Below are 17,216 nucleotides of genomic sequence, written 5' to 3'. Positions count from 1 at the left end.
GTTAAGCAGGTGGTGACGGGTGAGGGTACAAACTCCAAGTTTATATAAATTCATTAAAAGAATGAAAAACGTTAAATTAATGAATACATTTTTTAGAACAAATCTGTAGATTTTTAAACAATTAAAGGGCAATAACTCTAAGGAAAATTGACCAATTAAAAAAAATGACAGACATCATCCAAGTATGTTGATTCATATTTATTTCAAGCATCATGAAATTCTACCAGCTTGTTACTGAGAAATTGCTGCAGACGTGGATTTTTCATTAACTCAAGGGCAATAACTCTAAGGAAAAGTGACCAATCAAAAAAAACTTGACGGGCATCATCGCCTTCTGTTGGTGCATGTTTATTTCAAGTTTTATGAAATTCTACATGATAGTTACTGAGAAATGGCTGCGGACGGACATTTTTGGGCATTTTTCATTAAATCAAGGGCAATAACTCTAAGAAAAATTGACCTATAAAAAATAGCTTAACGGGCATCATTGCAGTATGCTGGTTCATGTTAATTTCAAGTTTCATGAAATTCTACCTGCTAGTTACTGAGATATGGCTGCGGACGGACGCACGCACGGAAGTTCTCACGAAACGGTATTTATGTGACACCCCCATTGTTCTATCTATTGTTCTATCTGTCACATAAAAAGAAAAAGGTCACATAAACAGAACGGAATGAATGACATCAAAGAGAAAGTATCGTTATGAAGTCACTTAACCATCATTTCGCGGGCACGGACGCACGGACGTGACGGACGGACAACGCCATTTCAATTTCCCCCTCCCGATTTCATCGGCGGAGGATAATAAATATAAATATCATCGGAAAGTATGGAATTATCTTGGCTTTTTTGACCTACTACAGACAAACAAAATTTCACATTCATCATTTGTCATCTTTTCATTTAGTATAAATAATACTAGCATGTGGACACCCACTGTTCTCGTGGAATTAGAGACGAAGTTAAACATATTTAAAAGTTAATGCAATTGTCTTCTTTTGACTGTAAAATTTATTGTTATATCAAAATTCCTGGTCCCATTAATCCTCCTTCTCCCATTAATCCTCCTCCTTGTCCCATTAATCCTCCTTGTCCCATTAATCCTCCTCCTTGTCCCATTAATCCGCTAGGTTGGCACATTCCTCCTGTACAAGAGCTAGAAGAATCATCAACACATACGTAGTATAGCGGGCATCCCATAGTGTCGCAAGCATTTGTGCATCTAGAACGTCCGGTTGCTGGACAAAGCAAGAAAGTACTTGTGTATATAATCTGCATTTTGGTTTTACTATTTTAGAGAAAATATAAACATATCTAGTAGTAAAATACTGGACCATGTTAGCCAGAGTAGATTTATAGAGACAACTCTGAGCAGACTCAAGCTGCATCATGTGATTGCATAAGCAGTTAAATTGTACGTGTATCGTCAGGAAGGCCCGATGACGCAGACATCAGAAAAAAAACATTAACAACTACTGCGCAGCTCTGTATTAAAACACAGCTTGTATATCGTTAAACACCTACCAAATATAGGAAAATGTCATGTTTTTGAATGAAATACTTTGAATATCTAACGGTTTTGCGTTGGCAATACAAATGAAGTACAAATGTATAATAATTCTTATACATTTTCCTGATCACATGTAATAGCACTTCTAAATGCATGGTTAGCTTATTAAGATATAAAAATGCATTGAAAATTCCTGTATTATACAACTAATAAGGTCAGACCTCTGGTGTTTGTAAACAATTTACATACAATACAATACATACAATACAGATATAATTTGACAAAAACGCTCACATTGATTCACCACGACGTTATTTGAATCTTGTCGAATGTTTTCATTGTTGTTGTTGTTAACTACATTTAAAGTTTGATCTTCAACACGAGACCTGGTATCTACAACAGTTGGGCGTCTGACTCCTACATCATCAATTAAAGGATCTCTTATAATAGTCCGTCCCAGCACAGAACTACGAGGGTAGGGATAGGGATCCACTGGGTATCTTGGATACATATCTAGCCTACGACGGATGATTCGTCTTCGTCCATAGCCTGTTTATGAAAAAAAAAATCCAGCGACTACATACATTTTCATTAATACTCGAATTAATCTGCGAAACTAAACGTGTTGAATAATATTTTAAGTATTGAAACTGAAAGCACTGTCGATCTGTTATTTGTTTACGAGGCAAAGTTGACATTTTACAGAGTAATAATTATAAAATAATGAAATAATGACTAAAGTGAACAGCGTCATGGAAAATAATTATGGTACATGTATATTCATATTTTCATTACACATATTTTGTAAACTTGATTACTAAAGCTTAATTTTTCTTTCTTTGTTACTGTCAAGTTGAGTTTGTTGTAGGTTATATATGAACTAATATTAGAAGATTACTTTGCGATTAATTCAAGAATGAGTAAATATTCCGTTTCTTCCAGCAGCCTATTGCTAAGCACTGAAAATTACCTATTGCTAAGCAGTGAAAATTATCTAAACAATAATGGGACTAAGATAAGATAAGTTAAGAAATTATTTATCATAGTGACATGTGCATTAATAATACAATTATAACAATAATTATAAATACAAAAGAGCACCCGGCCCAATGAACCTATAAGTCACCTTAATTCATTAAGTATTAAAATGTAACTATTTAAGTCCATTATTAAACGAGTTTGTTAAACATAGAGATAAAAAGTGCGATTTTTTCTGTCATTTATCTTTTATGTTATTGATATAAGGTACACACTTGATATCTTGATTTTGAAATTCAGTTGTTTTGTTATTAGATAAAATAACTTCAGCTTAGAAATTAAGTTTAGGCTAAATATTACAAGAACTTACTTCGCATTGTTCACAATACTGAAGAAGAATGACAAGATCCATTAGGAATTGCCTCATTCATTAAATGTGATAAAACTGACTTGTTGGTTTCCGCTTTTTCAATTTTAGTGAAATATTAGTCAGCACATTTTACTTTGAATCCGTGCATGCCATATGTACGTTAGATTAAGTGTGTGATGAAATCTGATTTTGTACATGCCTATTTCAATACACATGTTTGTCCAGTTGGTTTTTAAATTAACCTACTGCTGTGATACGTATTGTGCGTTATAAGCATAAAAACCTCCGAACACTCTAAAAAATAAAACTTTTGAAATACTTAATCTGCATGTGAAAATTTCTTATTACATACTCGTATTAATTACGTGCAACCGAAACGTCAAATTTTTTCCATATGACTGTGAATTTATATCGGGTGCATGTATCATGAATTAGTTTCTTTTATTTATCGTAAGTATTGTCTTTATTCATTCTGTCTATTGAAAATTCCTAAATTATATATTAATATGTGAAATATATAATAAACGATTTTAGTTAGCCGAGAAATATGCACATTCTTTGGCGGAATAATATTGGCTCTAAAGTCGGCATAATTCTGTGCAGAATCGTGTATATTTCTCAGTACAAAGCTAGGAACCCATTAATATTCACTTGTTCCAGTTCTAATTTTTGTTTCAGTTTGCTTGTTGCATTGCAAAAAAACCCACATACATACATGAGAATTGAAAGTCCATTCAGAGCAAAATGTTTGTCATCTCGTACCTTAGTAAATATCGTATTTGAATTAGATAAATTGACGGAAAATTCAGTGTACGTACATCCAACTTCAACTCGTACCCATTTTCTATCGCTGTTATTTTCATGTTTATCTGTTTTTAATATGCATTGTGATCTTGATCTAAATTTCTAAAATGGACTGGTCCATCATTCGATTTGGGCCATACCACTTATTATTCAAAGGGGTGTTCACTGAAAAATTATTGACTGAATAGCGACAGTGCAGTACATGATCAGCCTGCACGATCTTGGTTGCACTGTCGCAAAGGCAGAACCGTTTCGCAGCGGCTAAGGTTAAAAAGTTTAAACACAATAACGACTAGCAAATTCTAGACCGTCTATAAGAGTAAAGATTTAATACCATTTGGTTACACCTAATGGTAAACTACGGAATCACGACTGTTAAATTTTAACTTTGATTTATAAACAACACATTAAAGAGAAAATCAGAAAATTAATAAGTTAAGCTTCCCAAAAGCTGAATAAAGTGGTAAACTTTTCTGTCCATATTCCTAGCTTTATCTTCTGTTGCAATGAAAACGGAAAACAATTTGCAGCAGTTATATATTATACATATTTTTAACACGACACCAAGATGTATTACTGATTATGTTATTCATTACGTTTTGTACGTATGATAAAATTAACATTCATAGCATGATAAAAAAATCTGTAATGGTGACTGTTCTAATGGTTCTAACACTCGTTGTTTGCCTACAAAATAAGGAGTTGCAGTGTGACGTTTTAAAGTGAAACTCCATTGGCTGTACGTCATAGGAATCGATGCTCTGAATTGCATGTACTGTTACGGCATGCATATTACAGAATATTACAACCTAGGAGTTTTAGATGGATATGAAATCGAATGAATGAATGAATGAATGAGTTGGGTTTTACGGCGAATCGACACAAAAAGGTCATATATCGCCGAGAAAATGTTTAATGGATTACGTTAATTGCAAAAGCATAAATAAAACCATTGAAGTAAAAGCGTAAATACATAAACAGTGTAAAAAATCAAATGCAAACATTAAAAAGTGTAAAAGCGGTGAATAAAAAAATCAAATAAGGTTCAGATTTTATGATATATACCTATTTCTTTCAAAAACTGCAAAATTTTGTCGGCTGAAATTTGCTCGTACAGCTCTTTTAGAGATTCAACATTATAGTATGAGTTGCGCTGTGGATCGAAGTCTATACAGTCGATTAAAATATGTTTAATAGTAAGTGGTGTTTGACATGGTATACATTCAGGTTGATCTTCATTGTTCAGCAAATACGAATGAGTCAACCGAGTATGACCTATTCGACAACGAGAAAGAACAACTTCCTCCCTGCGAACAGATCTACTTCCTTGGTGCCATTCACCTAAAGTAGGTTTAATTTCACGAAGTTTATTGAAGGAAGCATTGTTCAATGAGGACTGCCATTTAGTTAAAATGTATTTGTTGATATTTGACCTAAAATCAGTATATGGTAATTTCAATTTAGATTGATTTAATGAAAGTGATTTCTTTGCTGCAGTATCAGCATCTTCATTTCCATAAATACCAACATGACTAGGAATCCAACAGAATATGATGGACTTTTTAAAAGATAGTTCATGAACCCTGAGAAGAATGTTTTGAATGAGAGGATTTTCTGTATTACGGTTGTGTATTGATTTTAATACAGAAAGTAAGTCGGAAAAGATGATAAACTTTTCTTCATTATATTCTGAAATAAAATTAAGGGCCAAATCAATTGCTTTTGCTTCTGCTGAAAAAAATTGTAGCGTTATTTGGTAAACGTAATTTTGATTGATGCAGATGGCTAACGGCGGCACATCCAACCTTTGAATCATCTTTTGAACCATCTGTATAAATAGGAAAATGATCTTTGTAAGCCGACTTGATTTCGTTATATTTGGACTTGAATATTTCAGGGTTTGTTTCAGCCTTTTTCAATGCGGTTTTCATATCAAAAAGAACTGTTGGAGAATTAAGAATCCATGGTGGTGTATTCAGAACTAAATTATCTTTTACATCATCAAATTCAAAATCTGTTTTCTTCACAGAATTATCAATGCGAAATCCAAAAGGTTTCATTTGTTTTGGTTTTCTGTCATACGAATCGTGGTATTTGGGTTTAAATATGATTTTATGAGCAGGGTTGGATTTGTTGGCAGCTACCCTCAGAGCATATTGCAATGACAGTTTTTCACGTCTCGTGTAAAGGGAGGGTTCGTTTGCTTCAACATACAAGCTTTCAACAGGCGATGTTCTAAATGCGCCAAGAGCAATACGAAGACCTTGATTATGAATAGTATCCAGCATCTGTAATATGATTTCTGGCTGAACCATAAACAACACAACCGTAATCTAGCTTGGATCGAATCAAAGCTCTATACAGTCTTAACAAAACCTTGCGATCTGCTCCCCAATCAGTATTTGAAATTACCTTTAAAAGATTCAACGATTTCAAACATTTGGCTTTCAGGTATTTTATGTGTGGTATAAAAGAAAGCTTTTTATCAAAAATAACACCAAGAAATTTTGCTTCGTCAACAACGGGTATTTTTGTACCATTTAGAAACAGCTCAGGGTCACAATGTTGTTTCCGTAATTGACAAAAGTGGACACACTGAGTTTTTGATTGGGAAAATTTAAAACCATTTTCCATGGCCCAAGTTTGAACTTTGTTCAAACACTGCTGTAATTGGCGTTCAATCGTACGCATATTTTTTGAACGATAACATATTAGAAAGTCATCAACATATAATTAACAATCTATCCCTGGTGACAAACATTTCACAATATTATTAATTTTGATGCTAAAAAGTGTGACAGATAAAATAGAACCTTGTGGAACTCCTGTTCTTGCTCAAAAGAGTCAGAAAGGGTAGAACCAAGCACGTACTTTAAAATTGCGATCTGATAAAAATTGCGATATAAATGTTGGAAGACGACCTTTTAAACCTAAGTCGTTAAGATCATTCATAATACCATATTTCCATGTAGTGTCATTGGCTTTTTCTAAATCGAAAAAGACAGACACTAAATGCTCTTTTTTAACAAATGCATCACGATAAAATTTTCCAGTCGAACAAGATGGTCAGTTGTGCTGTGCTGCTTGCGAAAACCGCTTTGAAAGTTTGTAATTAGGCCTTGAGATTCAAGATACCAAACTAGTCTAGAATTGATCACACGTTCTAGCGTTTTACATAAACAACTGGTAAGTGCAATCGGTCTATAATTACTGGGGTTAGTGCTATCTTTCCCGGGTTTTGGTATTGGAATAACAATAGCTTCTCTCCAGGAATCTGGAAAAATGCCAGTTTTCCATGTAATATTATAAATTTCAAGTAGGAGGTCTAATGATTCTTGTGGTAAATGTTCTAAAAGTTGATAATGAATTTGGTCCGGACCAGCTGCGGTATCGTGACATTTATCTAAAGCGTCAAGCAATTCTGTGAGTGAAAAAGATTTATTATAATCTTCATCATTATTTGAATCAAAATTTAAAGGTTTGCTTTCTTTAGTCGATTTTATGTTTTGAAACATTTTATCATAATTGTTTGATGAAGATTTTTTTGAAAAAGTTTTACCAAGTGTATTGGCAATGTCCTCCTTGCTAGATGCAATAGACTGGTCTGACTTTGTAAGATGGGAAACATTTGAAGATTTTCCTTTTCCACTGATTTTGCGAATCATTCCCCCAGACTTTTTTAACCGATGACCTAGAATTAAGTTTTGAAACGTATGAATGCCATGATTTTTTCTTTGCTTGTTTTATAGTTCTGCGAGCTTTTGCTCTCAGAATCCTAACTGATTGTAAGTTTTCTTTCGTCGGCCGTATATTGAACTTTTTAATGGCCGCTCTACGTTTTCGAACAGCAGTCTTACAATCATCATTATACCAAGGCTTATTTTTATGTTTACCTTTTCTTGAAGTTTTAGGAATGGACTTGTCAGCAATATCGGACAGAAGAACTGAAAACCGATCAATAGGATCATAAAAATTAGTAAAATTCTCCAAAGTCAAATCATTTTTACATAGCGTTTCAAATTGCTTCCAATCAGCTTTATTAAATTTGAAATATGAAGGGTGGTCTGATAGCAGATTAGAAGTACTTGACATAATAATTGGAAAATGGTCACTACCATGCAAATCTTCCAGTACTTTCCATTCAAAATCAAGAAAGATGTTCGGTTGACAAATTGTCAAATCAAGCGAAGAAAAGTTACCTGTTGCAGGATGAAGATAAGTTTTGGATTTATCATTTGATAAACAGAGGGCATTTTTTCAATAAAAGTTTCAATAATTTGACCTCTAGTGTTGCTGTCAGAACAGCCCCAGAATTCATGATGACCATTAAAATCTCCCACAAGCAAAAATGGTTGTGGTAATTGTTTTATAAGATCATCAAGTTCTTCAAGATTTAGTTTATATTTGGGAGGTATGTAAATCGAACAGATAGTAATCGGTCGATGTAATGTTACGTTATTGCAACTATGGATACTTTATTTGACATTTGTCTTGCGACTGCATTATTAAAATAAGATGTACTGAGTCGTATATGGTTGAAGTAATAAAAGGTCAGGGCATTTTGCTGAAGCTTGGGAACTGCAGTGATAAGAAGTGCATGAGAAGAAGTATCATTTGTCCCTTTCCAAAACCATCAGTTCTCATCAATTTTTCGTTTGGTGTTTGATCACCCCCGTTGTTTATGTTTGATGAAACGTTTTGTCGTGACGACGGCGTAGAATCTGGAAATTTGATAGGTGGCAGGTGTTTAGACTGCCCTTTGAGTTGATGCCTCTGAAGGTTTTGTACTTAGGCTTTTCATTGTACAGAATTTGAGTTGATTTTGTTGAGCATCATGAATCTGTTGAGTAAGCATAATGCACTGGTTGTTTTGCTAGAGACATTTAGTATTGTGATAATTTGTGCGAGTGTTGGAGATGTGAATTGGCATTGCAATTTGTCTGCTCGGAAATCCATGCCCTGTGTGAATTTGACATGAAGAACCTCCTTTTCGATTTTCCATGTCTTGCAATCACGAGACTTGGCTGAATGTGGCTCGTTGCAGTTCACACAACGCAATGGACGACTACAAGTGTCGTGGTCATGAGAATGTTCATCCTGTCCGCATTTTGGGCAAGTGTAATCGCCTTTGCAGTTTTTCTCATTGTGCCCAAACTTAAAGCAATAATAGCATTGAAGAGGATTAGGAATATATGTTGTAACTTTTGTGATGAGGTATCCAACTTTTACGACTGAAGGAAGAAACGGAGTGCCAAATGTAAGAATAATAGTATTTGTGTGAATTTCTTTTCCTAATCGCTTGATTTTTATACGTCTAGCAGCAGTGACATGTTGATCTGAAAGGCCTTGCACAATCTCCGTCTCCGAAACCCCTGCAAGGTCAGGACAACGAATGACCCCCCTTGAGGTGTTCAAAGTACGGTGTGCAATGCACTTACATGGCCGGTTGTAAAATGAAGTTAAGGAAAGTAAATTTCGTGAATGTGAGGCTTTCTCAACTTCAACAAGCAGATCACCAGTTCGCAGTTTTTTGACTGATTTCGGTACACCAGCAATACCTCGGATGATTTTTTCAATTATAAATGGCGAAAGGCTTGACATTTTGAATGTTTCGTCTGTTGACTGGATCAAAAGAAATCGCGGAAATGCCATGTTGGAAGTGTATGGTCGGTGAGGATTCTCACCTTCCGTGCCGTCAGAATCTGTTTCGGTATGCGGTCGTTTTTTATTTTGGTTTTCCATATTAAATGTTTAAAATTCGTCACTCACAGCCCCCACCCGCCGCGGAGTCCAACAAGGGAACATGAAAACAGAGCGGATATCCAGCTCATACATGTTAGGGATACTGTAGTGATATACTCGGCCAGGTATTTTTCAATCTTGTTCATATCACCAGTTGAATGCAGAAAAGCAAACATGGGATTCAAGGGATTGTTACTCTACCCAACCGACTGGCCCAAAGCCACCGCCTTCTAGGAAACATAGATTGAAGTACATATGAAAATATATTGTTAAATACATTTGGTTGAACGTAATATGAAGTTTATTGAGCGCAGTAAAATGTGACAATACAGCAGAGTAAAGACAGGTTTTGTGTAACGTATTTTGTTCCAAAGTTGTGTTTGTGAAAATATAAAAATTATCACATAAAGATGCAGTTTGAAATAAGCAACAGAAAATGTAAACGTAAAGGTGAGATTTCCTAGGGCTTGGCGTGACTAGCCGATTGATCATATCGGGCCAATACGACCGCCAGAACGTCTACACCGAATTAGAGGCCAAAGATGTGTATTGGCACCCACATCCCGGGAAGAAGATGCGCACATGCAAACAAGTACGCATCATCTCCCCGGGATGCCATGGGGCACCTCAACATCCAGGACCCTCCTCTCCGGCTTACGGGCCGCCACCCACGGCAAACAGGTGGCTCCATTTTCGGAGGAGTCGTACCCCTCTGCATGGAGATACATGCATGGAGATACAGCCAGCATTTTCTATTCCCCCGCCGGCAAGGGGCATGTAAGAATCGAAGAAATATATATCACAAACAATATTATTTTCATTGAATGAATTCAACCGTTTACTGTTCAGACGCGTATAAGCTATGCATTCGCAATTTTCCTCTGTCCTCTTGTTTCTCTGGCTTTTACCACGTCATTGAGTACATATGTTAACGATCCCATGGGTTTTACTCTTTATATTTTTACATGAGCATATTATGTTTTACAATGCGTAGTATGGCTGCTGATGCGTGCGGAAGAGATTTCCCTGTCAGGTAATAAATTTAGTAGTTTTATTTACACTGTTTCCTGGAGGGAGGTTGAAGTCTGAGTTTTTGTGCCAGGAATCTAGTTTTAAACACCCCAATGGTGGTTTTGCCAGTGACCGTTCCAGGTCTATGTCCTAATTTCCTATTTAATGTATGTTTGTATCTGGGTTTTCCTTTCAAAGTCTTGGCGATTGGTATTTCTGAAGCTTCTCCCGTTAGAAAGTCTAAATGCATTTATTAATACTTAACATTGAGTCGTATTTACGTATTTACATATACTCAGTTCCAAAATAGTGTCCAACTGTAAACGGGTTGAACACTAAACATGCGGTATGTATCAAAACAGTTGGGTCGTAACCTCTTTTAATAAAACGTTTTATAATTTTACCAAATACATTTGGAAAATTACCATGACCCAAGATCTTACGAAGTTTGTAAACCACATCCCATAAAAAACGGGTTTAGAAATACCTTCCTTGCAGAAGTGTCTTTAAATTACTATTGAATTTTAAAACTAAATCAGAATTACGATAGTAAACTTTAGCAAAATATTTACGCAATTTGTAATAACGGTAGCCTTGCTGAAGAAGTTTACTTGTAATATATAGATAACGTTCATTGAAATGCTTGACATGACTACACGCTCTGGCAAACCGAATTAATTAAGAAATATATACCCCATAAGATGTAGCCTGAGGTACATCCCCATCCAAATGGGGAAAATTTACAATACTAAAGTTAAAATCATCCCTCTTGTCATAAATTTTGGTATGTGTAATATTGTCATAAGTAGAGAGATGTAAATCTAAAAACGAAGCATCAGTATCCGAATTGTTAGTTTTAATTAACTGAAGCTCCCTAGGAGAAATAGTACCCACCAATTGACCAAAAAAGAAAACCGGATTATCCAAATATAGACTATCATCCAGATAGCGTGATGTATTATTAAATGCAGTTATAATATCTACCTGCGTAGCTGGAGAAAGGCTCAACATAAAGTCTAATTCATAACAATATAAAAACAAATCTGCGACAAGGGGTGCACAATTTGTTCCCATGGGAATACCAACTACTTGTCTAAAAACTGCATTCCCAAACCTGACGTAAATGTTGTTCAGTAAAAAGGAAAGGGCTTTACAAACTTCGTCACAGGTCCACATTGTATAATGTTTAATAATATTGCTAGTAAAAAAAGCTTCATCAAAACTGCAAGCGAGAAATGTAGCATTCTCTCTGGCAAATGTCTTTTGAATTAGGGCAGTTAGTTTGTCATTTATTAAGTTATGTGGTAAAGTGGTATACAAAGTAGAAAAATCGTATGTACTGACTGTAGATACCTTGTAATTATTAATTTTAAACTTATCATGGATTTCGCCAGAATTTTTAATCGACCAAAATAAATGTTTACCAGAGTTTTCGTATACTTTATCGCAGTATCTTTCCACGTGGGCTTTCACAGCAGTTAGACATGATGTTAATAGTTTTGAAATATTTGTAGTTGTACAAGAGCTTGAATTAGCGATGAAGCGGGCTTTATATGGTTGTTTATGCAATTTAGGAATCCAGTACATGGTTGGTAGTTTAATTTGCTGATCGTCTATACGAACTTTTAAATTAGAAACTTCAGTGATGTGATCAGTGACCAAATTATTTTCAACAGAAGGACTCACTGTTTAAGTTTTAGTGCTATTTAGTTCGTTTTGTAAAACATTAATATAATGTAGGCGTCAAATGATAATAATATTGTTGGCCGCCTTGTCTGCTGGGACTAAGACATACAATGAAATTCTTGGATTTCCTTTTTCAAATGTCTTAAAGTAAACTTGGGTTTTGGTGGAAGTAGGTGTTCATTAGTTTGATAAAATTTTATTCGAGAATCAACAATGTTAACGACAAGCATCATAATCAATAGTTGAAGAAATTCTATATTTAGTTCCTTTAAAGAATAAATTACGAATACGTTTGTCTTTAATAATATCAGAATTACCAGTGATGACATGACCGGCGTCTGAATAGAAAAATTTTGAGTTTTTACATTCGCAGTAAGAAGGGGTATTTGTTTGAACATCTAAGTCGGAAACAATTTTATTGTAATTGAATATAACATTTCTTACAGGTGTTTTATATTTATAACAGATAATAGGAACTTCGGAGTTTCTGAAATATTCACGTTTATCACGAAATAAACTGGGTACATCGATGAAGTCAGACGCTCCAGGTCGTTATAACCCAAGTATTTTGAGATCTCTTCTTGGCTGCGCTACTCGGTGAAGACTGAAGGTGTTTTCTGCGCTCCATGTCATCTCTTTGCTGGAGATACGAAGTACCCGCTCTTAATCAGAACACCGTATCTTGATTGGAGCAATGTCTCGGGTGTACTCTTTAAACACAACCTTTCACGATGTGAACAAGCTGATAATTTTCTTGCCATTGAAGGATGGCCGGGGGGGGGGGGGGGGGGGGGGGAGTGAAAGAAGGATATCGAATGTAGTTTGTCATCAAGTTTCAATAGTTTAGTAGACAGAAATAGGCAAATTCTTGTTGCCATAGTTGAGGCTATAATATTCTGTGGTAAACAGAACATTTACTTTAATGTTTAAAGTGGCAGTAACATATCTATTGTCTATTTTAGCTCCAATCAATTCAAGTGCATAGATCTTTTTGGTCTACCAATAGGTGGCGGAGTTGCTTTATTGCAAATGACATTTTTTAATGTAACCCATAAGTCATCAGAAGGCTTTGTCTACTTATACGTCACACTATTTTTGGTGACCACATCAACCAGAGATGAATTTCACAAACTTTAACATCTTTTGTTGACCTCCTATAAACCATATAAACCATTTTGATGTAGATTTCTGACGTTTAATTGTTTCTTACTCTCACGACAGGGCCACTTTATTTCGACTTTTGATTTCGCCATGTGTAATTCAAATTTTAGAAATTAGATTTTGTTAATTCTGTAATTTGTGTGTAAATGGCAGTATGACGTAAGGAAGGAAAAATTGAATTATAGCCCCTAACTAGACCCTGCTTCAGATTAAAAGATGTAGTTCATATTAGATATTAATTTACTGTTCTAGTTTTATGATCTAGACAAATATATAAAAAAATATGTTGCCGTATTCTTTAGTAAAATACATTACATAACATAGAATAGATACGTTACAATAAATAATAGATAAGTTACCTATAGTGGCATTGGCACAGTTCTTTAATTTAACTGCAAATCCTGGTAATCAAGTTTGAATATTGACATACATGCATAACATAAAATTATAGGGTAAAGAAAACATTTTTTTTTCTTTTTTTTATACAAACACGTAAAAAACAAGACACTTACCATATTATCCAGATTCATATCAAGTTAAATCTCCAAGTTTCATTAAAATGAATTCAAAAACAACATGTAGCATCCCTGTCATATTGTGACAGAACAAAAATCATACAACGTCATTGAGTCACGTGAAAAAATACTAAAGACTCGATCAATTCAAATCGATAACGTATCTGTCATTAACGTATCTATTGTGCAGAAACAAAACTAAATCTGTTATTATTGTCACATTTATAAAAAAAAAACATTCATGAATGTTTAATGTGTATGAATTTTTAAATGAGTGTATTGGTAAATGATACTTTTTTTGGAAATAGTGGTAACGTATCTATTTAGATTTAAAGACTTATTTTACGCCCGAAGGGACGTATTATGTTATGACGCCGGTGTCAGTCCGTCTGTCTGTCCGTCCGTTAGCAATTTCGAGACGACGTGCAAAGTGCATGTTTCGGATGGCTCGATTCAAGGTCAAGGTCACACTTAGGGGTCAAAGGTCATATGACTTTGTTTCGTGCGTATATTGCTCTGCATTGCGGTGCTCTTGTTTTCATTTGGCAGATCCCATTTTTGTTCACTAACAATAATTTTTTATTGAATTACTTCCCTTTTATGTTACTATAAATAGCTTATTTTGTAACTTTTTTATTATTGGCCGTAGGGTAAAACCGAGACCACTTTTCTGTAGTACAACATGGATGGTACCTCCAATTTTTAGGTGTATTTCGACATATCTGTACCTGGTAAAAAAATTTTTTGTGGACTTAGAATTTTTTTTTCTGTCGACTTAGAATTTTAAAAAATTTCTTCCCTTTGTTCTTCCTGTCCTTCGGACTTCAACAGTCAAGTTCTTTAAATTTTGCTCCCATCCTCCTCTGATATAACCCTTTGGGCGTATATTGTTCCGCTTCGCGGAGCTCTTGTTCATATTATGATGCCAATGAAATAATATCATTGCCTTTGCAATAACATGGTATAAAGATTAATTATTGCATAGTGAAATATAACTACTTATTGATTTTAAAACATATTGTGAAAGACCATTAGGTTCATATGTTGATCTCTGGCTTCCCCGAAGTTTGGTAACGTATCAGTCTGGTGTTCAAGTGACAAACATTTAATAGCCACACTTTATGCAAAAAAAAACTTTTTATCCAGGCAAAGTGCCTTTCCATTCAGTTTTTAAAACTAATCGGTAAGAAAATTAAGTATATAAGGGTAAAGTGACGTTACAAAAACACAAATGTATGCATCCGAGTGGAGGACAAGGCAAAATCGCCCATATGAAGCACATTAGGAATATGTTATATGCTCAGATGTGTCAAGTACGTTATATTTCAATCTGATATTACTCATTTTACGATAGTTTGGCATATATAAATGGTTCAACATACTTTGTTACAGTTGTATTATACGTGGGAAAAACTTTTCACTAATTTGCATGTTTAGCGGAGAATCACTGTACAAACATTGTATGAACTTAATGATCCCTAAGGGCGAGTTAATAAAACAACACTGAGTCCAAGTAAGCGAAAAATTTAACAACCGTAACACAGCACTCGGAGACCGCTATGGTGACTGTTAATAAAATCTATAAGAAAATTCCTTAGAAAAATTAAAGGTACTAGTAGATTTCTTGGAAGCACAGAGCACCCCAAACAGATAGGTGAACAAAAACCAATCAAAAACAAAATAGCAGACTCGGTTTGATTAAGTCTGTAATGAAATGTACAACACCACTTCACACCCCCAGCACCTGCTTAAGCGGAACTCTATTGTTCAGAATAGTCCAGGAAAAAAGCTACAAAAACAAGTCTGAGAACTGTTTGAATCTGTCTATTTTAGGTATAATAAATTTAAGTATGTCATTGCTGTTGGTTGGATAGTAACACTGTCAACATTTTGAGAAATACTGTCAACCTCGAGCCCATGACAATATCCTTCTCATTGACAATTCCAAGCAATGTCATATCTATATATCATTTACTTAAACATGAACGAGTAAAATGATATCATATATAGAATGTTGCTGATAATTTTATTATTTCGTTGTTCTTTCAATTTCAACACCACTTACGGAATACACTTGTAGATGAAAATTCATCCGACAATACTACTATATTTAAAATGTACATAAAGTATTTTCAAAAGTACTTAAGTATAATAACGTCAGTTCAGTCGTGACTTTAATCGATTTTATGTCTCTTCAAAATTCACTACATCTGACAAGACTGGAATCATACGTAGTCCTGTTCCACGGTCATGAACAGTCCTTCGCCACAGAAATTTTATTCATTATTTTGTGGTAAACGTGAGCTAACTAAACTGTTTTAATATCAATACATTATTTTCAATACAAATTTACTATACATTATTTTCATAATATCCATCTCAAAGTGTGCAGGGTTCGTTAAAAACAATCTTTTGTACAGGTTGGACAGCTTTTGTGTATATTTTTCCGGTACAGTGCGAGTTTGTTTTCCTCTGTACACAAAAACTCCTCATTGTGTTTTGAATACGACACTTATCCCTATAGACATACCACTGTGACATTCCGTCAGACATTTACATGGAGAATACAACATACATTCATTGCTATATTCAATTATTTAGAGCACACCTGTCAAAAATATTCTGAAGAAAATCAAAAAAGGTCCTTCGCCTGATCAGAAATAGTCGGGGACGCTGATTTGATCCAAAAAAGTGAAACTAAACATTACGCAATCAGTCTGTATTCAGATTCAGACAATTAACGCATGTTTTATATTCAATTTCAAATGGAACAAATTACACTTTTGGAATTTACATTGGCAATTTTAAGGCCATTGCTGATAATAATCTTGTATTACAGCCACTACCGTTTGTGTCTACCCCTAACGTTTGTAACAGCTTGCTAAATTCACTTGGGTGCAATGTGATCATTTAACAAAATTTAATTATGTGTCTCTTTATGGAAGACCACTGATCGATTATAAAAACTTGTAAGGTAAAAACCCATTTATGGCAAACATGTAGATGCATCATGTTTTACACCTGACCGTGTTTTATTGTCCTTTATCATAATCTAATGTTAAATGAATAGCTAATACAGCAAGTGAAAAACGTTATGAAACTGAAATGGCTTATGCATTCAACGTCTAATACAGCCTAAATTGAAAACAAAATCAAAAATAGTTCTTATATCTAAAGAAAACCTCTTGAATGTAGTAATTCTTGATTATTTCTGCAGTAAATGTCCAGTTGTTGTAACATTATTTTCTCTTGCAGATCAGAGTAAGGTATATGATATTGTATCATATTACAGCACGGCTAAACAGTTCATTACTGTATACTGTATTTTAACAATAGTATGCATGCATATACCATAGGTCATGGACGAAAGCACTTTTGCCGAAACTATTGTTTGGTAGTGCTGCCAAAAATGTTATGCGGATTGAAGTCGCTAAGATG

At 34.6% G+C, this 17,216-nt stretch overlaps 1 protein-coding gene across 2 annotated transcripts in view; it reads right to left on the bottom strand.

The window, feature by feature from the left end:
* Positions 1–824: 824 nt before the first annotated feature.
* The window catches only part of LOC123553999 (uncharacterized), a 167,859-nt gene continuing 151,467 nt past the window's right edge, over positions 825–17,216 (bottom strand). For both annotated transcript variants that reach the window (XM_053548588.1, XM_053548589.1), the window contains exons 3-4: positions 1,806–2,060; positions 825–1,239 (exon numbers count right to left, since the gene is read on the bottom strand). In XM_053548588.1, the coding sequence (XP_053404563.1) occupies positions 1,019–1,239; positions 1,806–2,060 (476 nt within the window). In that variant the 3' untranslated portion in view covers positions 825–1,018. The remainder of the gene's footprint in view (positions 1,240–1,805; positions 2,061–17,216) is intronic.

Source organism: Mercenaria mercenaria, chromosome 7 (assembly GCF_021730395.1).
Source record: "Mercenaria mercenaria strain notata chromosome 7, MADL_Memer_1, whole genome shotgun sequence".
NCBI classification, from domain to species: Eukaryota; Metazoa; Mollusca; class Bivalvia; order Venerida; family Veneridae; genus Mercenaria; species Mercenaria mercenaria.
This window is presented reverse-complemented; position numbering and strand designations above follow the sequence as displayed.